The 24071-nt window shown below is 40.9% G+C and overlaps 2 protein-coding genes across 25 annotated transcripts in view; one reads left to right on the top strand and one right to left on the bottom strand.

The window, feature by feature from the left end:
* LOC111575429 (peripheral plasma membrane protein CASK-like) overlaps positions 1-24071 on the top strand; it is a 50650-nt gene that overhangs the window by 17746 nt on the left and 8833 nt on the right. For 6 of the 23 annotated variants that reach the window (XM_055008203.1, XM_055008208.1, XM_035952949.2 and 3 more), the window contains exons 5-23: positions 60-132; positions 5475-5577; positions 6356-6534; positions 8229-8351; positions 8689-8772; positions 9015-9114; positions 10093-10109; positions 12331-12456; positions 12631-12708; positions 15429-15509; positions 17076-17264; positions 17638-17716; positions 17982-18067; positions 19468-19536; positions 19631-19699; positions 19859-19894; positions 20375-20413; positions 20923-21119; positions 22683-22798. In XM_055008203.1, the coding sequence (XP_054864178.1) occupies positions 60-132; positions 5475-5577; positions 6356-6534; positions 8229-8351; positions 8689-8772; positions 9015-9114; positions 10093-10109; positions 12331-12456; positions 12631-12708; positions 15429-15509; positions 17076-17264; positions 17638-17716; positions 17982-18067; positions 19468-19536; positions 19631-19699; positions 19859-19894; positions 20375-20413; positions 20923-21119; positions 22683-22798 (1844 nt within the window). Of the gene's footprint in view, positions 1-59; positions 133-5474; positions 5578-6355; positions 6535-8228; positions 8352-8688; positions 8773-9014; positions 9115-10092; positions 10111-12330; positions 12457-12630; positions 12709-15428; positions 15510-17075; positions 17265-17637; positions 17717-17981; positions 18068-19467; positions 19537-19630; positions 19700-19858; positions 19895-20374; positions 20414-20922; positions 21120-22682; positions 22799-24071 lie in introns of all 23 variants that reach the window. The other 17 variants (XM_055008205.1, XM_055008217.1, XM_023280547.3 and 14 more) reach the window with 10 other exon arrangements.
* On the bottom strand, positions 554-4001 carry LOC111575431 (probable G-protein coupled receptor 34). 2 transcript variants are annotated; one of them, XM_023280558.3, is made up of 3 exons: positions 3698-4001; positions 3493-3604; positions 554-2940 (listed from the first exon to the last, which is right to left on the bottom strand). In XM_023280558.3, the coding sequence occupies exon 3, from the start codon at positions 2903-2905 to the stop codon at positions 1628-1630; it is 1278 nt and encodes a 425-aa protein (XP_023136326.1). In that variant the 5' UTR covers positions 2906-2940; positions 3493-3604; positions 3698-4001; the 3' UTR covers positions 554-1627. The 2 variants fall into 2 exon arrangements, with proteins under 2 accessions (XP_023136326.1, XP_054864194.1); XM_055008219.1 differs by lacking the exon at positions 3698-4001 and having other exon boundaries at positions 3493-3691.

The following is a 24071-nucleotide window of genomic DNA, read 5'->3' on the forward strand; positions in this document are numbered from 1 at the left end:
AATAAACAACAATTTGTGGACGCTCTAAATGATCTCCTCTCTGCTTTCTGTCCACCCAGTCACTACATGAGGCAGATTTTGGAGGCCCTTCGGTACTGCCACGATAACAATGTGATTCATCGCGATGTAAAGGTGAGATCTGTCACATGCATCATGATCTAAGTCACTGTAACCACACTGCAGCTAACAGCAGAGGCCCCGGATGGTTTCAGCCTTTCTAAAGATTCCATGGAAATGCTTTCCACTCTGAGATGATGGTAATCTACCTTGTCTATGGGCAGAGAATGGGTTTTAAAACAAACATGTTTTGCTTCAGAGTGTCCTGCTTCAGATATCGCACGTCAGTCAGTCAGTCAGCCGCCTGGATTTGTTAGTTCTTATTGCCAGATTAACAAGAACCAGTGATTGCAATGGGATTAGCCACCCAACGCATGTGACAGACGCTAGCAGAGCAGATGGAGCCGTCTTGCAGCAGGTCTTTATCCACACAGAAGCCTAAGACTAATAGCTGTGCATAGTAGTGGGTTAAAAGTAGTCATGAAGTCTCTTGGAGTGATGGATGAGTGGTTTTAATAATTAAGAAAGAATCAAATACTGTTACTTGACTTGATAGATGCACAGTGATTGACTTAATTTTGCAAGACTGAGGTCTTTTGCACATTGTGTGAAGGAGGAAACACTCTGTTTGTGCTGTATGTAGGTCAGTTTTTGTGGCTTTTTTCCCTCCACAACAGCATGATTATATATCCAGATAGACTACTGTTCAAAAGTTTGGGGTCACCCAGGCAATTTCACACTTTTATTCATGTCCTAACATAACTGCACAAGAGTTTTCTTTTTTTTTAAGTTATGTTTTTGGCCATTTTGCCTTGATTATATAGGACAGTGGAGAGAGATAGACAGGAAATATGGATAGAAGAGTGACATGACATGCAGTAAATATACATGGGTTGGATTCGAACCCATGACCGCTGCGTCAGGGACTATAGCTGATGTTTTGGGTTGCCCGCTACGAGAGTTTTGTAATCATCAGCCTTTCAAAACCATTCGCTAAAACAATGTAGCATTAGAACACAGGAGTGATGGTTGCTGGAAATGTTCCTCTGTACCCCTATGTAGATATTAAAAATTCCCAGTTAGAATAGTCGTTTACCACATTAACAATGTCTAGACTGTATTTCTGATTAATTTATTGTAATCCTCATTGAAAAAAACTGCTTTTCTTTCAAAAATAAGGACCTTTCTAAGTGACCCCAAATGTTTAAACAGTAGTGTATATTTCAATACATCCGTTTAGACACACTCAATTCATCATGAGAAAACCACACATTTACTTGTGAAACGTTACAGCGTTAAATGTATTTTTAGACAAGCTGCTCTCACAGTAGTTGCTGAAGTACATTACTGAACTGTCTCTTACAAGTTTAAACAGTGATTGCCACAAAGTACAGCAAGAATATCTCAGTGGTTGAAAAACATATGTATTTAATTTTTAATAAAAGAAGTTTGTATCTGTAGGTGTTTTTTTTTTCAGTTTGACAGACAATCAGCCAACCAGTCCAGTCTAAATGTTAGATATTTAGTTTTCCAGTCTTCATGCTTACTTGGCAGCGAGACAAACTTGCCATCACTGTTGACCAGTAGGTGGAAGTGTGGTAACTCCTGTGCGACGGAGGGTGGAGGTGATGACACAGATGCTGGTTCTCGGGGTGAGCGACGGGGTGTTGAGGTTTGGGTCGGGTAAAACCATCGGCATAGACGGCCGTCTGAACTCTGTTGTAGAGCTGTTAGATGTCGCGTCGTGTAAGAAGAGAAACCGGTTGCCAAATCGGTGTCCAAGTGCTTGGAGGGCGGTTTTACGCACTGAGCCAGACAACAGCAAGTACATGACAGGATCCAAACAGCTGTTAAAGGCGGAGAACAACAGCATCACCTCATTGGTACGATCCACCAGGTGCAAATAGTCACACGATGCTGTCTGGCTGAGTTGGGCGAGGATGTAAATGGGCCGAAACGCGTGGTAGGGCCCGAAGCAGACTGTGAAAAGAAAAAGGACAAAGAAGGACTTCTTGGCAGTCCGTTCATATCTCTTTGCGTTAGGAAGGTCCGGCTTGTCCCTTGAGACCTGCAGCAACTGGGAGGCGATCTTGTAGTAGGAGACGACCAGCATGGTGAAGACGAGCCAGAACAGCAACACCAGAACTGCGTTGAAGTAGGCTTTCCACCCGACTTTGAGGCGCTGCTTGAACTGGAAGCATGTGTCACTCTGCTCTTTGTCCTCTGCTGTGGCGATCATCGGCACGACCCCCATCAATGACACACTCCACAAAGCGCCGCAGACCACCCAGCTCCATGGCTTGCTGTGCCCCCACAGCCTCATCCTCATGCCTCTACGTGCTCGGCCTTTCCCCTTCAGCCTCAAGTATCTGTCCAGGCTGATGAAGCCCAGTAAAGCAATACTGATGTACATGTTCATGTAAAACAAGTTCCCCACCAACTTGCAGGCTACAGATCCCAGCACCCACTGGTTTCCGTTAGCGTGGAAGAAAACCCTGAAGGGCAGACATGCCAGCAGAACCAGATCAGCCACTGCACAGTTGATGAGGAACACCCGCACTGAGTTGCGGCTTGAATGTACGAAAAGGAACACCCACAGAGCGAAGAGGTTACCCACAAGCCCAAAGATGAAGAAGAGGGAGTAGCAGACTGCCATCGGCACACGGATGGCCGTGTCATTAAATGAACATACAGTCTGGTTTGTTGAAGAGGGAGAAGAAGAGGTGGCTGACAAGAGGGATAACATTGAGGCAGGGAGGGATGAAGTAGAATCAGAAAAAGAAGAGTTAAACGATGCTGAGGCTGAAAGAGCTGGTGTGAAAGAGGAGGAAGAGTAAAATGTGGTCATGATGTGTAAGGACTGATGACTGCAGGGGTGTTAACCTGAGAAAGAAGCAAAAATAAACAAATAAATACAAATCCTCACTGAACAAATGAACAAGAACATGTAGATCTTAAAAAATTAAAGGCAAATGAAACTGTGCTCAGACTGTGAAACGCAGCTGTGTATTTTTCGAATTTATGAGTAATGTATAGACAGGTGAGTAATCTGTAGGTTGTAGTTTTAGGTTCACACAAGTAATACTGAGTAATTTTTTTCACTGTAAAATGGAAAGTTTTGTAATTGCTACAGTTCCATGAAAAAGGTATAGCACCTTACAAAAAAGGAGCACCAGAAGCAGAGTATTGACTGTTCTGTAAATTATACAAATTTTACGCAACTCAACTTTGATTTAGGTTTTTACGAGTGGGAACTGGAGTCATGGCTAACTGGAAGTTTCATGGCTGTTTTACACATAAGTTCCAATTTCACAGCACTACACTGGAGGCTGGGGATGTGAGTTTGGATGCACAAGCATGTACGCTCGTACACGGCTGCTCACACACTGTCGCTTTCTGACTGCTACACACAGATGTTTGGATTAAGGCACTCACCATCGATGCTCCTTCCATAGGAGATTCAGCACAGCTGCAGTTTAAATGTGTAGGAATGTACAGACAGGCATGAGAGCACAGTAGTCCACAGTGTTTTCCTCCATCAAATGCCCTGTTTAAGAGAAATGATTTTTAGTTGCATGGATGGTAAAATCTAATGAAACTGCCATTTTTGTCCTGAGCTCATTTCTTTTGCTGTCTTCACCTTTCTGTAAAGTCTGGGGATGAGTCATAACTCCTGCAGACTTGTCTTTTTTCACATCGTTTTGACCGCGTCGGCTCCTCCCAGTCCTCTTTTCAGCTTTCTGTTCTCAGCTTGCCTTCAGTCCTTTTCTGTATTAGCCCTTGTCCTCGCTTTAATTTCCTTACAGAAAAGCTTTTTCTCAGCCTCTCCGCTCTCTCTCCCTCTCACAGATATGACAGTTTAGTCTGCCGGTCTTCTCGTCTCTGCCTCTTGTTTCCTCTGTCTCTCTCTCTCTGTCTCTCTAATTTTGCACCATCTCAGTCAACATCCTCCACGCTGCTCAAGTCCCCCGTTACGAGAAGTAAAGAAATGTAAAGACAGGAAGCGAGCCCACCACCCACCACCGCTGCTGCTCGCTCTTACCACGTTCCTGAGCCCATTTCATGCACTTCTTCTCAGCGCTGCCCGAGACTGTCACTTTGAAAATAGAATTCCTAGAATTAGCAAGAACACCACAATCCTCTGAGACTGCATGCACAGATCAGTGATGCTAATCTAATCCAGAATGCACACAGAGTGTGCATGCTTTTCTTTAAATTATCATCCTAACACCTCTCACGTTGGTGATCCTCCAAGAAATATGTATTTTATATTTGTGTGTTCAGCTGCATATTTGAGGTTTTGCACTAAAAGCCCGTTAGCCACTTTATTGTGGTGTTTAGATTCTATATGACTATGGAAGAAGGTTGTGGTAACTTAATAGACGGCAAAAATACAGCCCATTTGGAGATCAAGACCCTGCTAGCTCGTTGAATGGAGCGTATAACGTCAGCTGTCTTGGCGAGTCATTTAAATATTTGTCCAGCAAATTAGGTATTAAATAAACTGTTGTAATAATATTGTCTGAGCAATTTTACAAGCCTGCTGTTGAATGCGGTTGGCTAAATATCCTTTTACTTTATGAACCACATGTTGCAATTTAGCAGCCACAACCGTGGAGGACGGCAAGTATTTTATTACCAGCTTCTGCTCTGCAATACTAATCCTATATAAATAGATGAGAATATGTTGGCAACACTCGACAATTAAATACATACTGGAAAGAGAAGGGATGACAGAGACATGCATTATTTTAGAGCTCAGGGCCTATAACAGACTACATTCTAGATACTTTAGCCTGTTAGATTTGTTGTGTCAAGGTTCTTGTCCACTTTCTAATTAACTTGATCTATCAACTAAGCAGTTTTACGGCTCCAATGCGAAGGCATATCGTTGCCATTTGCAGATCAAAAGCAATTCTCTTCTGTGCAGTAAATTGTACCACAAGTTAATGTCAAATATTTGTTAATTTGACATTACTTCTTATTGGCGGAACTGGATTCAACGCAGTGCTTTGACCTTTGAAAACATCATGCATCTAAAAAAACAAAAAAGCTCATTATCCTGCAGAGGATGACTAAATCCTGGGGTGATAACTGTTTCCTATCTGTATTGGCATCATAATAAAAATGTGGTTACCTTTGCGCAGCTTGTCTTCTCATTGTGAAACTGAGGTTCACTTAGCAGCAATTGAACATCTTGCACTTTTGCACATATAAAGCCAAGCGATGCTCTGCACGGCCTCTGCAGGCTACACAAAACTGTTTTCTTCCTTGTGTCAGTGAAAAGAATAAGTCATCACAGTTCTTAGGTTGTTCACAGCATGTTGTAGTTTAATAAGTGAATATGAATAAAGGTGCACGTCGATGGAAGTCTGCTGGTTTAACTTGTTTGACATGTGTCTTTTATTCCTCTGCAGCCTCATTGTGTACTGTTGGCCTCAAAGGAGAACTCTGCTCCAGTGAAGCTGGGAGGTTTTGGAGTGGCGATACAGCTGGGAGAGTCTGGTTTAGTAGCTGGAGGTACAGTGACATGTCTACTGAATAATTATCAATTAAAACAACAAATATTAACAATATTGACAAGTGAAAAATCAATACGTTAGGATTAGCATGCTTATCTAAACTCCCTTGTCATTGCATTATTTACTGGCTGTGATTCAGACGAAGTCGAGTGAAATGACTGTGGCAACAACATGAGCAATATTTTAGATGTGAGTATGTTTGTGTGGGTTTCCTCCAGCAGCTCGAGTTCATTCCCACAGCCCAAAAGACGCTCCGATTAGATGAATCAGAAAGCGTAAACTGTCTGTAGTATTCAGGGTGTACCCGGCCTCTCTCCCATTGGATGGCAGGATACACTCCAGGCATTTACAGGCCTAAAATGGAGAAGCCTGTATATTAAATAGTATATTATTCACAAGGCATTTGTGAAGTAATAGAGAATTTGATATTAAAATAAAAATGCAGGTTGGTTTTAGCAGACATGACTACCCAGTTAACTGCACAACTGCAACAGACTATTAATCAAGAAACATTGCATTTTTTTTGCAATTATCTATGAATTAATAGGAGTAGTAGAATATTTTTTAGGTTTGAAGCAATTCTAAGATTTGTTTTTCCCGTTTTCTGGTATTTTATGGCCTAAACAATTAACAAAATTTTTAAAAATGTCAGATTAGCCTAAATATCTATTGAATTGCCGCCCTTCACATATGCAAAACCCTGTGTATTTTCATTCCCTTGTTACACCAGTTAGTGCTGCAGCATCTTCACTTAATCACTTGTAAATTTCTCCCAGGTCGAGTCGGTACTCCTCACTTCATGGCCCCAGAGGTAGTCAAGAGGGAGCCGTATGGCAAACCGGTTGACGTGTGGGGATGTGGCGTCATCCTCTTCATCCTCCTGTCTGGCTGCCTTCCTTTCTATGGTACCAAGGAGCGCTTGTTCGAGGCCATCATTAAGGGGAAATACAAGGTAGTTGCAGACTAACAAAACGCTCTCACTGTCTGTCAAATGCACCAGAGCTTTGCCCTTTAGCTGAAGCTAAGCACAATACTGAACTCCTCACCGTCACTGTGCTGCAACGACTGTCAAATAAAACGATGAGCAGTATAGTAATACACTGCGATAATAGTGTTCGTGCTAGATAATTTCAGAACATGAGTGTGTTGTCAACGAGGGCTGCAGCTATCGATTATTTTAGTAATCGAGAATTCTATCGAGGGGATATTGTACATATATAGTATAGTACAGAGGTGTTCAACTAAAACTCAAAGCCTTGGGAAACCCACATGTATTTAGCTGGTGATGCAGAAATCTCATAAATATGTTTTCATGTTTGGTCTGTTTAAACTGCTGATACTGCAGCTGATAGAACACAAATTAGAAAATTGATCAATTTTTAGTATTTCTTACAGAGAATATTCAATCAGTATCATTAGTTTCACTTTGATTTGGCCACAAATTAAAATGATTTCCTTCATTATGAGACAGTGTCAGACCTACATGCACTTCAATACAACATCATGTTTACATATATGAAGTTTGATAGTTTTATTGTGCAGCTGTTTGTTAGAAATAATCAGCTGCATTGATCGGTAAAATAAATACATTAATGCCTGTTTAACAGCTTTTTACCAGCATTCCTGTCTTAGATAATTTCCAGTCGCAGGTTTTTACCATCACAAAATGCTTTCATCATTGTTGTTCATTAAAACAACCTGTTGATTGAAGCAGCTACACATGATTGGTTCATTTTATGCAGAAATTGAGTCAAATGATGCGTTAAAAACTCCTGTTTGTGTGATAAATTTAAAGCGCAAAGTCTGAGCTAACAAAGAAAATTGAAAACCACCTTCATATCTGTTAACTCTGACTGAGGTTTTAGTTTTTGTCGAGCCGACTCACTCAAAGAAATTCTGATTATGGGAAACTGTCTTCGTAGTTCAGTCCTCTGATCTGCTAAACCAACGGCGTAAACACCAGAAAAGTTGCACAGGTTAAAATAGAAGCACACCGTCAACTTTAAAAACGGATGAAATCTGGGTCCAGACTCGGACCGCGGAAAACCAGTAGCATGTAGTGGTTTAAACGAAGCCTTGATTCAGAGAATTTTAGTAATTGAATCACTAAATGTAACTGAATGGGAAAGTATGAACAGTTGACACTTGGGCTGAAACGATTCCTCGAGTTATAAACTAAAGTTAACATGAGACTGAATGACATAAGTCAAATCTTTGCAGGTCTTTGAGATCAGTGTTGAATTTTTGCGGCCAAAAGTATTCTCTCCAGACCGTTCTTCTTCTGTTGCCTTTTTCCCCTTTTGAAAAGAAAAAAAAAAGACAAAGGTCTGTGAGATTATCTGTTTCCAATTGAGTATGAATTTCCTGCTTTGTGCACTAATCTGTGGCAGATGCAGTCACAGCAGGTGACTTGATGGACGATACTGTGGTGTCATCCATCAAGCTGCTCCTGACCAGCTGCTGCTAAATTCACAGATATTATTTTGAAGAATCAAAACTCAAAATGAAAAGCTCCTACAACGTTGGGCAGCACTGTGGCTTGGTTTTAGATTAACGTTGCAGACAGTGAATTAATAATGTAGCTTTATCTTGGTTGCTTCATTTACTAAAAGTATCTGTTTGTCCTCTTGGGCCTGTGCACCCGTCCAGATGAATCCCCGCCAGTGGGCCCACATCTCAGAGAGCGCCAAGGATCTGGTGAGACGCATGCTGATGCTGGACCCTGCTGAGAGAATCACTGTCTACGAGGCCCTGAACCACCCCTGGCTGAAGGCAAGATCTCCCTCACACACACACAGCCCTAACCCTAACCCACAACTGCTACTATTAAAATGCACTGAACAAATGTTGCTAACATTAGAAGGTCATTGTCCTCGAGCTTCCACTTTTTGTGATCATGTCTAATATTTGAAAACCAAGAAACAGGCGTGTAGCATCATGTGGATATTTGGTGTTAAAATGGATACGTTTTGTCACCTTTAGACTCATGCTGACTCAGTCGCACTTCCTTCTGCTTCAAACCACAGCTGTGCTTTCACATCCGCTCGATGACTGCTTTAATGTTTTTCTTTTCTCATGTCCCTGCTTTTTTGTATTTCAACAACCTCAGGAGAGGGACAGGTATGCCTACAAGATCCACCTGCCCGAAACGGTCGAACAGCTGAGGAAGTTTAACGCCAGGAGGAAGCTGAAGGTCAGCACTGCGTTGATGTTCAACCTGACAGATGCAGCACAATTCAAATATGAGATAAGAGGAAGTGTCACCTCCTGCACACTGTGAAGCTGTTTCTAATGACCCAGATAAATTTCCTGGCAGATGTTTTCTGCTCTGAGCAGGCCGGTCCTGATAAATAACACTATATCTATGCATCTCACAATGTAGGGCTCTGTAGGGATGCTCTCTCATAGCTGTGCTGTCCCTCCTCTGTATCCCAGGGTGCAGTGCTGGCTGCTGTTTCCAGCCACAAGTTCAATTCCTACTATGGTGACCCTCCAGAAGAACTCCATGATTTCTCAGATGACCCCACTTCCTCAGGTAAAATGCACAGAAGATCATAATCCGGGTTCTTTGTTACTGTGTTAGCGAAGGAGAGGTAGCTAGTTTTGCATGGTTGGATAAAAAGAAGTAGAAACACACACTGAATTCAGATTCAGATTAGTGTTGTTGTTATGTAGGAGTCATTTAATGTGATGAAAAGATGTTTAAAATATCAACAGCGTCATGCCAGGTCAGAGATCAAATATACCAACATGCATCTGCACCAAATTACACAACTGGCGCATTCACTTTCTAGCTCAGTTTCCAGTCTCAGTTTTCTGTTCTAGTATCTTACTGTGACAGCCAGCTGTCTGTGTAGAAGTTCCTCTGCTCAAATGAAGACAGATGTTGCCCAACAGCCTCACTTCCCTGTCTCAGCTTTGGACTTTCACTTCCTTTGATAAGAAGACTGCAGGCCATACCTGTCGATACTTATCAGCATATAGCAGCCGCTTGTGTCAGATTAGAAAAAAAGAAAGAAAAAAGAGCAGTGTGTTTCAGCCCAATAGGTGGTGTTAGTGTAATGAGCTGAGCTTTCCACACTTTCTGCATAGTTCTACATGCAGCCAGATACCCGTGTATCTCCGTTCTGCTGAGGCTGGCAGTCTGCTGCAGTCATGCTTCCTGGTGACTATTTTTACAGTTGCCGGGCTCCAGACATGCTGCCGGTCATTGACTGGACTATAGTGCAGTAGATCCCTGCAGCAGCTTGCCAGATTATTCATAGATTTGGCTGCTTTTGCAGATTTTTCTCTCTTTGTCGGTGCTCTGTCCTTATTTCCCTCCTGCCTCCTTCTACTCTCTACCTACCCCCATGCTTCCTCACTCTGGCAGCTCTCTGACTCTTTGTTCTCTCCTTTTCTTCTCTCGCTTTGAGGTGTTAAACTCTACATCCATAGTAGCTGTAAACCTCCTCTAATATCAGCCTCTCTTTGTTTGGTGGTGTGTTTTTTTCTTCTGCTCTGCTGTCTCTAGGACTGCTAGCTGCTGAAAGTACGTATCCCCCTCCCCACCCATAGATGTGTGATACCATCATGACATCACTTGCTTTTTAGCTGCATTTTTTTTTCTTTAATGTTGAATGATGTGGGTATTAATCCACCATCCCTCTGTCTCCCTCTGTTTTCTCTGCTGTCCTCCTCCTGAGAAAACCTGTTTTGGTTTGATGTGTGTGCTTTTACTCCAAATGCTTCCTCCTTAACTGCAAAGACGACATATTCTGTTTACATGCATCTTCATTACTCCAAAAAGAAACCAGATTAAAAGGGCGTACTGATAATTAGCTTGTGAGAAAAATCACTCTTAGGTCTTCAAGTGCAATTTCTTTTAGTATAATCACAGCCATTATACTAAACAAATTCTAAAAAAAGCCATTAAAAACTTAAAATTGATTGATTGCATACACATGAGAAATTTGGTCATTTTGGTAGAATTTTGTTTTTCTTGTAAACAATGAACAAAAAAAAAACTCATTTGTTTGTGTCTGTCTAATGCAGCCACACTTTTTGAAACACAAAAAAGATTTTTCCACAAATATGGTGGAGGACTGCGCTCTCAGTGCTTTTCTTGTTTTAAAAATGCCATAGTATAGCGCATTGTTGAAAAACCCTCCATAGTAAAGCCTGAATGTTTATTTATACCTAACAGCGGTCGACCACTGAAGCTGAAATTTAGCTGTTTAAAAAAATGTATCAGTATTTTTTAAACTAATTCCCAATAAAATCATTTTAAAATGTGCTATTTTAGCTCTGATGCAGCTGTTTCCCTCTCTGTCTTCATCACTGTTTTGAGCCATATGCGACGCACACAGCATTATCTGATTGGTTGCACATTATGAGTAATAGTCTGAAAGATAAGTTATGGAAAGTTCTTTTGAAATTATGCATAACCCCTTTATCTATTGAGTTGATTACTAATATTCGGTATCAGCCCTGAAAAAACAAACATATTAGTCAACCTCTTAATTTTTAAAAATGTTTGCCTGGTATCTGAATTTTGTGTTTCATAATCTTTTGTTGATAATAATTGATCTGCACAAAGCTGATTGACATCATTATTCCTTATTGGACTAGTATGATGCATATAAACAGGCCTATGAAATGTTTTCCTGAAGTTATGAACAGCTTAAAAAGCATGTTTTCTTCTCTGCTGTATCTCTTTCATGCCTCACAGTAACAGTAATATGAATTACATTAATTTTTATTTTTTTTCAAAGCCCACAATTAGCGCAGCGCTACACATATTTGTCATTGGGATTATTTTCTATAGTGGTGGCTCAGTTTCCTCTAAAGCAAGCATGTCAAAAATTGAAGTCAGTTAGGATTGAAAAGTTTCAAGGGCTAAGTAACTCCTATTCTCTTAATTTAACCTGAAATGTTTTTAAGATTGTAACAGATAGAACATCGTATCTCAGTTTGACTGTAGAGGCCGTGGGAAACTCCAGTCATTGTCATCATCATGTCTTTTCCCCTCACCTGCCATTTAAACATTCAGTGGTTACTTACTTCGTCAGATGTTTACGTTATTTCTTTAAAACCTTTGAGAGAAAACCACAGACCACTGTTCTCCATCTTCTCACAGTCTCACTTGTTTCATGTTTTCCTCAGTATAGAGCTTGTTTAGCCTCAGGGCCACAAATGCTCCACAAAGACATCAAATTTGATATGTTATTGCATACGTTAAATGTTTAATTTACACTTTAGGCCTGAGATTTTTTTTTAAATACAGTAAATTAATGTATTAGGCTCTGTTATTAACTCACTCCACTGCATATTTTTGCATTTTTCTTGGGTGTACTGCTCCTAATCCATCATCCACACTGTGACTTTCTAAAGTGACTTTCTTCTGATGTTGTATTGATGCCATGTACCGCTGTTTCTCTGGTTTTGCTGCATGTGTGGGCGATGCAGCAGGTACTTGGGGTTCAATAGTTCTGAGTGTTTGTGTCTGTTTTTGTGTGTATTTGTTGTGACTTCTGTTGTTTGTGTTTTTTTGTTTGTTTTCTGTGTGTGTTTTATTTTTGGCATTTATTTGTTTTTTGCCTGTTTATTGTGTAAAAGGTGGTGTGTCTTTGGATAAATGCGATGTTTAGTGTTTGCATTTTGTGTAGCGTTGAATGTTTGATGGGACTGCTTGGTGTAGTTGTGAATGTTTGTATGTGTTTTGTGTCTCAGTCCGTATTTGAGTGTATTACTGACACTCGGGTGTGTGTGTACAGGGGCAGTGTCACAGGTTTTGGACAGTCTAGAAGAGATTCATGCGTTGACAGACTGCAGTGAGAAAGACATGGATTTCCTGCACAGCGTCTTCCAGGATCAGCATCTCCACACCTTGTTAGATGTAAGTACAGCATATTATGTAATACCAAAAGCGTCCAGTAGGTGTCATGGCATATCAAGAATCAACCACATGCTTCACCATCTACTTGCTTACTGTGCTGTAGGTTTTTTTGTTTGGGTTTTACATATTTGCTTTACCATCTGGACCTAATTAGATGTTTTTTTTTTGTTTCAGCTTTATGACAAAATCAACACCAGGTCGTCCCCGCAGATCAGAAATCCTCCTAGTGATGGAGTGCAGAGAGCCAAAGAGGTGAGGAAATCATTACTCTAATTAGGGGAAGCTTTGAAAACCTGATTAAGAAGACATACTGATTATAAGCTTGTGAGATGAACAGAAACAAAGGTAATAAGGATCAGATGCTGCGTGTGTCACTCAGGTTTCAGTTTGAGCTAAAAGTACTTTTTTGTACGACTAAAGGAAAGCTCCAACATTCGTGAAGGATGTTAGTGATGAACTGATGATTGAACAGGAAGACGGGGGATTATTGCGACACATTTAGATACTACTCCTCAACATTTATTTGTAGGCTGCAGCTCATTTTGTTCATATTAAATTGATTTTGAGATCCTGAATATTCAATCGACTGACTGATTGTAAGTCTTCCAGGAAATCGCACTTTAACTGAAACTAAATGAAGGGATAATTTAAACTAGACACATTCCCAAAGTCTCAAAGGGTGGCTTTCCGATGACTAAACTGATATTAAATAGTCTACGACTCTATTAACCAGGGCCCGACTGATAAGGACTTTTTGAGGCCGATGCCGATTCCAAATTACAACACTAATTAATTGGCTGATTAATTTAAAAACTCTATTGTGAATGAAATAACTTCTTTTTTGGTCCCTTAACGCTTACAACAACAAAGTTATGAATTACAGGCAGAACATTTGACTGTTTTAAAATACTTTGTCCTTTAGTATTTAACTTTACAACAGAGAGGAATTTTCAAGTACAAAAACATGCAACAAAGCATTAAACCTCTGGGAAATTACATAACCTTAACCTCCGTAATAACACACAGTGAGTTGCTGTTCCAGCCTGGGTCACGTTCTAGTATGTTCTGAGAAAGTAAAACTAAGAGTGACATCATGACAGTTGAAGACAGACAGTAATGTTAATCATTTAACTGAATAAACCCCCTCCCCTCTGCGTTCACATCGCTCCTCCTTAAATGCGCCTCAACATGCAGCTGACAGAGTGATGAACAGTTGTTCTGTACTCTCAAATATTTTGTACACTTATATTGTTTCTACAGTTATTTACTGGCTTTTGAGCTGTTAGCTAACCCTATGCTAGGTTGGCATAACTACAGTGATGTTGTTGCTAACATAAACAGACAGGGAGTAACTTAAGCTAGGTTAGCATAACTTTATCAATGCAATGTAAATGAAAAGCAACGAAGCATGCGTCACTTGTCATGACACCTGGCAAATAGAGTTAAACTGAAACGGGAGACGTGTTGAGTCATTGTTAATTTCACAGCGTCGTTATACACTTACCTGTCGGCTCAGTCCACTCCTGTAATGTTGCCTGGCTGTAGCGTACTCCTGTACATTACTGAGAAGACAGCGACTAGGACTGAATGGAGTCAGAGCTCCATGTATTGGACAAACAGCGCAAGGGCATCATTCTGCACGACTTCGACAGTTACCATTATTTACTGTTTTATGAGAAATTAAGAATATATCTGCTTTTAATTGACAAATCTCCGGCTGATGATGATTATTTTGAAAAGGGCCATAATCAGCCAGGCCCTAATACTAACACATATTTCTGGGCTGCACAGTAGCTTGATGGTTAGCACTGTCACCTTACAGCTCGAGGATTCTCGGTTCACGTCCCGGCCTGGGCCTGGCCTTCTTGTGTGGAGTTTACATGTTCTCCCTGTGCAAGTGTGGGTTTTCATAGGGTACTCCAGCTTCCTCCCACAGTCAGAAAACAAGCTGAGGTTAATTGGTGATTCTAAATTGTTCATAGGTGTGAATGTGAGTGTGATTGTTTGTTTGTCTCCAGCCCCTCCCGGGACCCCAATGAGGATTAAGCGGTGTATGGATAATGGATGGATATATTTATTAGTCAAACCCCTTTCAGACTTGCACTTTTTACACTTATTTCTATTGGTCTAAGTCATCTTAACATGTCTCTTGGTCACTTTGTCCTTTGAACACCACAAATGTATGAACTGCATCATATTAACAGACAGACACGTACAAATCATGTACTGTATCATGTACTCGAGGAAGACTTTTTCCACATTTCAGCACCAATGTTAGTTGTAAAACATCACAGAGAGCAACAGGCAGTTTGCTGCCAAAATTACATGCACCGTCACTTTGCTCTACAGTTTCACACCTATACAAACTGGAAATTCCATGAAAAGAAATCTTTACTGAAGACAGTTTGTACCAGGTCAGATTACCGATAATGAATATAATGTTAGCAGGAGCAGAAGCTGCCAGCTATTTGTCGGAGTTTATTAAATATCTGCAGCAAGAGGCTCCAAATGAGTGTCTCCAAAAGCGAGAGAGTTGTGCGAATTAATTTACACACATGGAACAACGGTGGCCACTTTATTAATTATTTAGAATCATAATTTATCCCGAACAAGGAGACAGGATCGATCAGGATCCAACAGCAAGTCACACTGTGTACTTCGCTTCAGACGGATGAGCTGTCAAAGTTTATAAGCCACAGTTAAATCATTTGTCATAGAGTGGCCTCTCCTGAACTCCTTCACAGCTGTTGCAAATACCCCCTGTGTTGTTATTTTACTGTTGGCAGAGTAGTAGTTAGATTATCATCACATATAGACACGATTTTCAGTGTTTGGGAGATCAGAAATATAACAGGCTGTTTTTGTATTAGGAATGTTAAAGTCTGAGTGACAAAATGCTGATAAAACCAGCAATGTCATGTATCCTGTTTCTGAAAAGGGCTTTTTTGAGACTCTTTCCTTTTCCCTCGCAGGTACTGGAAACCATCTCCTGTTACCCAGAGAACATGGAGGCCAAGGAGCTCAGGAGGATCCTCACACAGCCACACTTCATGGTGGGATTTTCCACAAACACACGGCAGCATACACATTTTAATTTGATCCTGAGGCTGCTTTGTCTGTTTATGTGGAGCATGCTTATTGGTGTGTGTGATTACAAGCCCACTCAGTCAGAAGTAGGGTTCTTTTGACAATCCACATTACTCCTTTAGCCCCAAAGCTGCTTAGCACCTGAGCTTGGCGAGCCCTCGGGCAGCGGATAGACACATGCAGGGGCATTAGAGGAGCGGGAAGAGCTGAGGAGAATACATGCTGAATGGCTACAGCCTGCATCCTGGTGTGGATACATTCACTTAAGCATCGGTGCAGCCATGCACATCAGAAGAGTCTCGTAGCTGAAACAGACCTTTGACGAATAAATGGAGAGGATACTGTTGACAGACTTGGAAAGAAGAAATCAGTGGTGTCTTTAATGCAAAGGTATAATGCTGTTCCAGTCTGGAACGAGTGTAGCTTGTTTGGTGTTTTCGGCTGCAACAGTGTAACAGCAAATAATAAGTTCAGCAAGACTAGGCTTGTTTACTCTGCTTGTAGCTGTGTAGATGTTTTGGCTTGTCGTCAGTTCGTCTGCACAGCAGTTAAATGTGGTCTGACATTATTTAGCTCAGCTAGATGCACTAGAAGTGGAGGTGTTTCCGTCTGCTGATTCAGTCTGTGACACTTACTGAAGCTGTCACGCTTTAGGTTTGGTGCAATCCAATTAGCCTGTCCTGCTCTCTGACCTGACTGGCTTGGGTTGTCATCCTGCCACACACATTTAACAGCCCCGCAAGCAGAATGGGTGTTAGGGGATTTAGCATGGCAGCACATGAGGAAAAAAGGACGTCTCACTCCACATTTGTCTTTCCTGTGTGACTATATGACTTCACTTATGACACAGTGATGGAAGGACATCTTTTGTAGCTGTTAATTAAGTTATTTTGCGGTTCTTTTGTGGGGATTCAGTGTCAAACACTTCCAGTCCATTGTTGATGCATTTGTAAGTGCCTTGTAAAGATCTGTTTTTAGCACTTGTTCTTCTCAGCCACTCAGTTCGCTGTAAGTCAGAAGCCTTTAGTGCCAGCTGTTCCAAGGCTGTGTGGCTGTCATGCATCATCAGTGTACACATTGTTGCTTTCATGAACAGATGTGATCATTTGGCAAGCTGAGCGACTAGATGTTTGTAAAAACTCAGTGTGTCAGCGACATGATTAGTGCCCAAAGAGGATTAGTGGAAGCCACACTCTTTCAAACGCTGCCGTTATTTACGCAATGATTGTGTTTTTGCAACCGCGTGTACCTTCTTCCTGTCAAGAATTTGGTCATATTTTTTTAGGTCAACTTCAGCCATGTTGGGATTTCAGTCAGAAATGTGATTTTCTGCTTCAACACTGATGCCCACTCTAATTGCTTGCATTGTTTGTGTCACCCATAAGCATTGTCCTGTGTGAACAGCATGGCATTAACACTATGTTAATGGGTTTGACACCCACCTGGTATATTTACAGAAACATGCAGCAGATTTGCAATACTTTGCACTTGTTTGCACGTCTTAACATTCGTGACTGACTGTGTACATTTAGGCTCTACTGCAGACCCATGATGTGGTGGCCCACGAGGTCTACAGCGACGAGGCTTTGAGGGTGACCCCCCCACCTACTTCCCCATACCTGAACGGAGACTCCCCAGACAGCACCAACGGAGACATGGATCTGGAGAATGTCACCAGGGTCCGCCTGGTCCAGTTCCAGAAGAACACAGATGAGCCCATGGTGTGTGAACAGAAAGATTCTTGCAGTAAATATGAGATGTAAATGAATTTAGATGGTCACTTTTTCACCCGATTATGTCACTCTTCTGTCTTTACCAATAATTTACACTTCAAAATGATTGAAAATGTCGATCAATTCCTATCACCCAGCTAGTTATCACTCAAGATTGAGTCGTTGGCCACTTCTCAGTTGAAGTATTGTAATTATATGTTGTGAAGCAGCATTACAAATGGAGTTTCCTGTCGAGTCATCAGAAAGATTATATTTAAGTGTGCAGCACTGGGACTACACTGTGTCTAGCAGTCAGCACTGCCTGTCTCTGCTGCTATAATCTGCAATTAGTTCCCCCTCTGACCCTCTCTCTCTCTTCTAGGGCATTACTCTGAAAATGAACGACCTCAATCACTGTATTGTGGCACGCATCATGCATGGCGGAATGATTCATCGACAAGGTTTGCATCCACCTATGATATCATATGTGAAGCTTTTAACACATGATTAAAGTAGGTGGGCTAAAATTTTTATGTTACACTCTCATATTTGACTGACTTCTGGTAATGTAACAATGAAATGGAGCTCTTCCTTACATTAGCCAGGCTCCCCCTGGAGCCATCCCATTAGCCCCTGGGGTTTTTCTTGGCTTTGTGAAGCATTGATGTTTCAACACCCACGATCCTCATTTGTAGCCTTTATTAATTCATTATTTCTCCCCTTCAGGGACTCTGCATGTAGGAGATGAGATCCGAGAGATTAATGGCATCAGTGTTGCTAACCAGACAGTAGAGCAGCTCCAGAAGATGCTGGTAAGTCCAGACTCTCCTCTTTACATTTGAACTGTGCCTGCAATTTTTCAGCTTCTTTTGCCGGATATAAGGCTGCACTATTAGGACCAAAACGATCGTCAGTAATTTGGGGACAAAATATATTTAATGCACATTTACATTGAAATAAAAACAGCACCGTTTTCACTTCCATGTTTTGCTACATTCCTGCTAATTTACAGAGATATTGCTTTGAAATTCTTGTTAACTGAATCTCCAAGAGGCAAAATACAAAATAATACTGTGCCAAAAATGTCTTCCTTGTTTAACATGATAGACACTACAATTTATCAGTGTTTTGTAAATGCCTCCCATGCAGGCTAGGGTAAAGAAACTTTTATGTGTACTGTTACTTAATGGTATTATAGTAGTGTAGACCACAACTGTTTGTCTATGTTGCTCTGACTAAATTCATCAGGTCCTCAGTTTACGACGTCCTCGACCTACGGCGTTTTATTGTTATGTTGGAACTCGTTACGTGGACCTGGTTGGCGAGCGAAGCGGACGAATACATCGTCACGCGGCGCTATAAGACAGCTTTGTTTACATTCTCCGGTTGTACGCAACCTTGGATTGTGCTACATTCGCTAACCTTTTCCCCTTCATTATGGCTGCCAAACATAAATCAGACTCTTCTGATGCTTCAAAGAAAAGGAAAGCCATCTCCATCCAACTAGTTAAACTCGTGCTTGCAAAATGAATCGTGAGTCGTAGCAAACTTGACTTCTTTACTGTGGCTCCTGATACACATTACAGAGTGAAAACTGCAACAAAAACTGAATAAAACAACATACATACATGTAAATAATTCATTTTAACTGAACCAGAAAGTTGTAAAATGAAGTTATTTACTTATGACATTGCCTCTGTGGCGTTTACAAAATAGAGAGCTGTGCATCCAGAAAAGCATGTACGTGTGTAAAGCTAAACATCAAAATAGCGGACAGGAGTGACAACTGTCAACAGACAACTTCAGAATAAAGGCTTTTTCAAAATAAAAGTACATCAGTAATTCTGTCTTAAGGGCAACACACCATGGAAATGAAATAAGATTTAATAAAACGCTCAGAACAGGGCGAAACACCGACGAACATCAGCATTATTAGATCAAGTTGTAAAAACAGTGCAACATATTCTGTAATCTTCTTGTAAAATGACTCCTACATGCATGATATTAGTTGGTATTCATGTCTTTTATGAAGAACTGATGAATATTGTGATGCACGTAACGGCTTTGTTTACATTTTCTCCAGAGTTCCGACTTTCAGCAAGAATCGACTTACATCAGTCTGTAGGAACAGAACTCTGACGTAAATTGAGAACCCCCTGTATTGTGACTGAAAATCACATTTTACATGCATTTCCTTCCCTTCTCTCCACAGAGGGAGATGAGAGGTAGCATCACCTTCAAGATTGTACCCAGTTACCGATCCCAGTCGATGTCGTGTGAGGTAGGGAATTGTCAACACACCAACAAATACTCCGACAAATTGTTTAATATCCACTGAGGGCAATTAATTGATCATTTTGTGTATTCACTTGCAGAAAGAGTCACCAGATCTGTCTCGACAGTCGCCTGCAAATGGTCACGCTAGTGTCACCAGCTCCATCCTGGTAAGTTTCTGCAGCTCCTATTCACTTTAAAACAGTGTTAAATATGATGTTTTTGTCATTATTTTTCATTCTGTTTTTGCACAATGACAAAAGGTGGTCATTCATGAAGCCACGCATTCATCAAGTCATGACTTTAGCTAATGCTGTCATTCCCTCCAGGACCTGCCGTCGACGATCCAGCCCAAAGGCCGTCAGGTGAGATTTCCTATTTCTCCATACCGTGACTGCACTCCTCCAGTTAAGTTGTCTGCTCCTTCCTTTGCTTTACAAATTTCTGCACTCCAACACTCATCACGACAAATTTGCATGCATGTACTGACGTGTATGTACTTTAAAGCACTCATGTTCTTCTTTTTTTTCCCCCATTCTGTCTGTTTTGTTTACATCAAGTATTACTCTCCAGTGTACGGTCTTGACTGTAGCGTGCTTCTGCCTTCCTTAACCACTGGAGTATTCCTGCGTAGTTATTAAAATGAGCATATATTTGAAAACTAAAGATGATAGTTGTTTTTGTCTGCTGCATGGTGCTCCAACGTCGCACTCACACAAGTATGAAATGTACTAGATTCAGCATCCAGTTACGGGTCCCTCATCGCACTTCCTTTGTTTCTGCCCCCCAACATTTTCTACTGCATGATATATGTGTGTGTGTGTGTGATGCTCTCAACCCCATAGATCTCCAGACCTGCTATCAAGGACAAATTGTCCATCAAGGTAAGATGCATCTAAGTGGACCCTTCGTAGATGTAGATCCCAGCTCCTCCCACCCTCCCCATCGCAAAGTTTGGTTCCTCATCGTAGTGGTGTTCAGATCCCATGTTAGCTGTCAGAGCTTAGTCTTCATACTGGTACGTCAGTGGACATGAAAGGCAACAAAACATGTGGATGTATGCACTCAAGTCATCGGTAAAACGGATATACTCGCAGGCAGAGAAGTTTTAAAAAAGAAAAGGCGCTTTGTTGAATCATTTTTGTGCTGCTGTTCATCAGTCTAAATGTCTGTGCCTTTTCCTGCTTCGGCTTATATACTCTTGATTTCCCCCGCTACTGGCTTTTTACTGTTAACAAGTGTCAGCAGCGCATTTTTAGCTACTTAATTTAGCAGCCCCTCTCTTTTCATATGGACATCTTGGCTAATCATATCCTCCCATGGCCGCAGCACTGTTTTCTGCCACTGCGTCAGCACCTAATACATTTTTTGTCTCACTGTCCTGCACCCACAGATCTACGTACGCGCCCAATTTGAGTACGATCCGGCAAAAGACGACCTCATCCCTTGTAAGGAGGCAGGAATTCGCTTCCGGGTGGGTGACATAATTCAGATCATCTCCAAGGACGACCACAACTGGTGGCAGGGAAAGCTGGAGAACACCAAAAACGGCACAGCAGGCCTCATCCCATCACCTGAGCTGCAGGAGTGGTGAGTAGAAGACACTTTTTCATCTGTATCGTATTTCTGAGATTGATCAAACCCAGTTTTCACTTAGAAACAACTAGCTAAAACTAAAAGTAGTTCTATCTTCATGAAGGTTGTGATTACAGGCATATATTAAATATCAAATATCAGTCCCTCCAGGATTTTGCTGGCTTTTCTCGAGATTGTTGCGGCCTAAAATGCCTGAATTCATGGCAGTTTTCTATAAAATTGTGATGTAAGGTGGGATGTTTTAAGCGTAATTGTTGCGATGAAATTGCGGGAGACAGTGACAGTTGCTAAAAAGTTGCATTTTTTCAGCTTTTAGAACATGTTTCAACATTTTAATTGACAATATTTATTCCTAAACTAATTATTTAACACGCTCCAACCCATTTACACGAGCTGGCACACCAGGTGGGAAATTAGCAGCACCCAGATACTAGTTTAACATGAAGTAATTGTTAGATTTAAGGCTGAATCATATTTGGACATATCTGACAGTTGCTTAAAACCTTAATTTCACATCCTGGCACACATGTGTTCACACACACACATGCTCACGGCTTGTCACGCCAATTAACTTAGTCCTGAAGGTACAGGTTTCAACTAAATGCACCTTATTGTCGTAGTTTTAAATGACAGATAGCTGAGAGATGAAAACACAAGTAGGTGGCTTGAAAACTATGACTGTTTGTACGACTGGCGACTTTATAACAACACACAGTTACATTGGCCAAGAGAGCATTGTAAAGCCAGACATCCCTGTGTTTCCAATATACCACAGGAGTCCAGGCATAGCTTCACATCGCTCAGCCAACTGAGCAACCAACAACCCTGCCTTTTACTTGTCACTGCTGTAGCCATAATATTTGTGTGCATAAATAGCCACAAAAGTAAAATACTTTCCCAGTCTATGAGTGTATCAAGTCTGAAGCTTTTATGATAATGTAAAGGCTCACATGTGTTTTCTATCACAGATCCACGCATTTAATTAACACTTAGATGCATAATGGGTCAAAAATGACCCGATGAGGCCGTTTTCTTGCAATATCTTTGTAATGAAATGATCATTTCATATTCCAACTGTTTCTCAAAAATCATGTTTTTGATATCATTCCATTAAAATCTTTCAATTACCTTTTATACTTTTAAAGAAATTGTACTATTTTTATTACTACCCCAAGCTCTTTATCACTGGTAATATCATACAAGAAGTGATGCACAAACTTGGAAAGACGGAGAGCAGCAACAGCTGAAGGAAAAGAGTGGAAAAAATGTCAACAAAATGGATGTTGACATTCTTCTATTGCTGTTCTGTAATATTCTTTTTCTTTTCAATGATTGAAATGTTTAGAATCCGTTCTAAAGTGAAAAATAAACATGTTTCAAACATGAAATCATTCTTGTGTGGACAACATAGAATACAAACAATAATACAAATGATTATTCCTAACTAAAATGAAAAAAATTGCATAAAAACATATTAATTCTTATACAGGTATGGAAGAGTGTAGGGTCCAATCAGTCGTGCATGTAAGGGTTAAACAGTGCATCCATTGTTTGCAGGCGTGTGGCATGTATAGCAATGGAGAAGACCAAGCAGGAACAGCAGGCCAGTTGTACCTGGTTTGGCAAGAAGAAGAAACAGTACAAAGACAAATACCTGGCCAAGCACAATGCAGGTAAGACAGCGAACACAGTAGCATGCTAATGGTGCAGCGGAGCTCCGCTAACCTGGTACAAGTCGTTAACTTGTTAGCTCACAATGCAGAACAGTTTAACTTGAAGCAAGCCTATTTGTGTGTACAGTTGACAAAGTTAGATTTTATGCATCAGGCAACTTGACTGCGGAATACAATCTCATTGAAGCAGCTAGGTGTAACGCTCAGAAGGTACTGCATTCACAAAAGAAAAAAACATGTTAGAGACTTTGTGAGATTATGAATTATCATTGTACATAAGAGGATAGGGGCTCCTGATCAAATGCAGTGAGTATGAGACAGACATTTTTCTTTAGAATTTAGGATAACGTATATTTTTAGTGTGTCATGGTCAAAGTCATCACTTATGTAAATACAAACTTTTCCATGATGCGAGAAGTATAATGTAGTGGAGGATGCATAACATGACCCCTGTTTTATATTGGTTTATACACTGCCTGTCCAAAAAATAAAAGTCTTCACCTGGATTTAACTACGCAAATAGATAAGATTCTTCCACTGGATAATTACTGCAGTGATGAATACGTTTCAGCTGTAACAACTCATTTAACCCTAGCTGATGCAGTGAGGAGCTTCTCATTTCTTGAACACTCATGTAGGAAGACATATCCTGTGGTCACGGAAAGAATGTTAATCTGTCTCAGATGGGTCAAATTATTGGCCTGCAATAAGCAAAGAAAACAACGAATTAGATGAAACTACTAAAATCAGGTTAAGAACCGTCCAACATATTACTAAAACCTGAAGGATAGTGGTGAACCATCGTCTTCGAGGAACAAATGTGGTCGGAACAAATTCTTCGTTGATCGTAGGAAATCAACAGGTGAATTTACGGCTATGCTTAATAGTGAAAGTAAGAGCATTTCCACACACAGTGTGGAGGGAACTCAAAGGATTGGGACTAAACAGCTGTAGCTCTAAGAAAACCACTTTCTGGTGGTGAGGCTTTCTTCCCTGATGGCATGGACATGTTCCAAGATGACGATGTCAGGATTCATGGGGTCACATTGTGAATGAGTGGATCGGGGAGCAGGAGATGGATTGTCCTCCATAGAGTCCGGACTTCAGCCCCACTGAGAATCTTTGGGATGTACTGGAGAAGACTTTGTCCGACTCTCCCATCATCAATATAAGATCTTGGTGAAAAATAAATGCATCTCTGGAGAGAAATAAATGCTGTGACATTGCAGAAGCTTATCGAAACAATGCCACAGCGAATGAGTGTCATAGTCAA

This window comes from Amphiprion ocellaris, chromosome 24 (assembly GCF_022539595.1).
Source record: "Amphiprion ocellaris isolate individual 3 ecotype Okinawa chromosome 24, ASM2253959v1, whole genome shotgun sequence".
NCBI classification, from domain to species: Eukaryota; Metazoa; Chordata; class Actinopteri; family Pomacentridae; genus Amphiprion; species Amphiprion ocellaris.

Bases quoted from the DNA above. Each gene is read 5' to 3' on its own strand.
- LOC111575431 (XM_023280558.3), bottom strand. From the start codon at position 2,905: ATGACCACATTTTACTCTTCCTCCTCTTTCACACCAGCTCTTTCAGCC.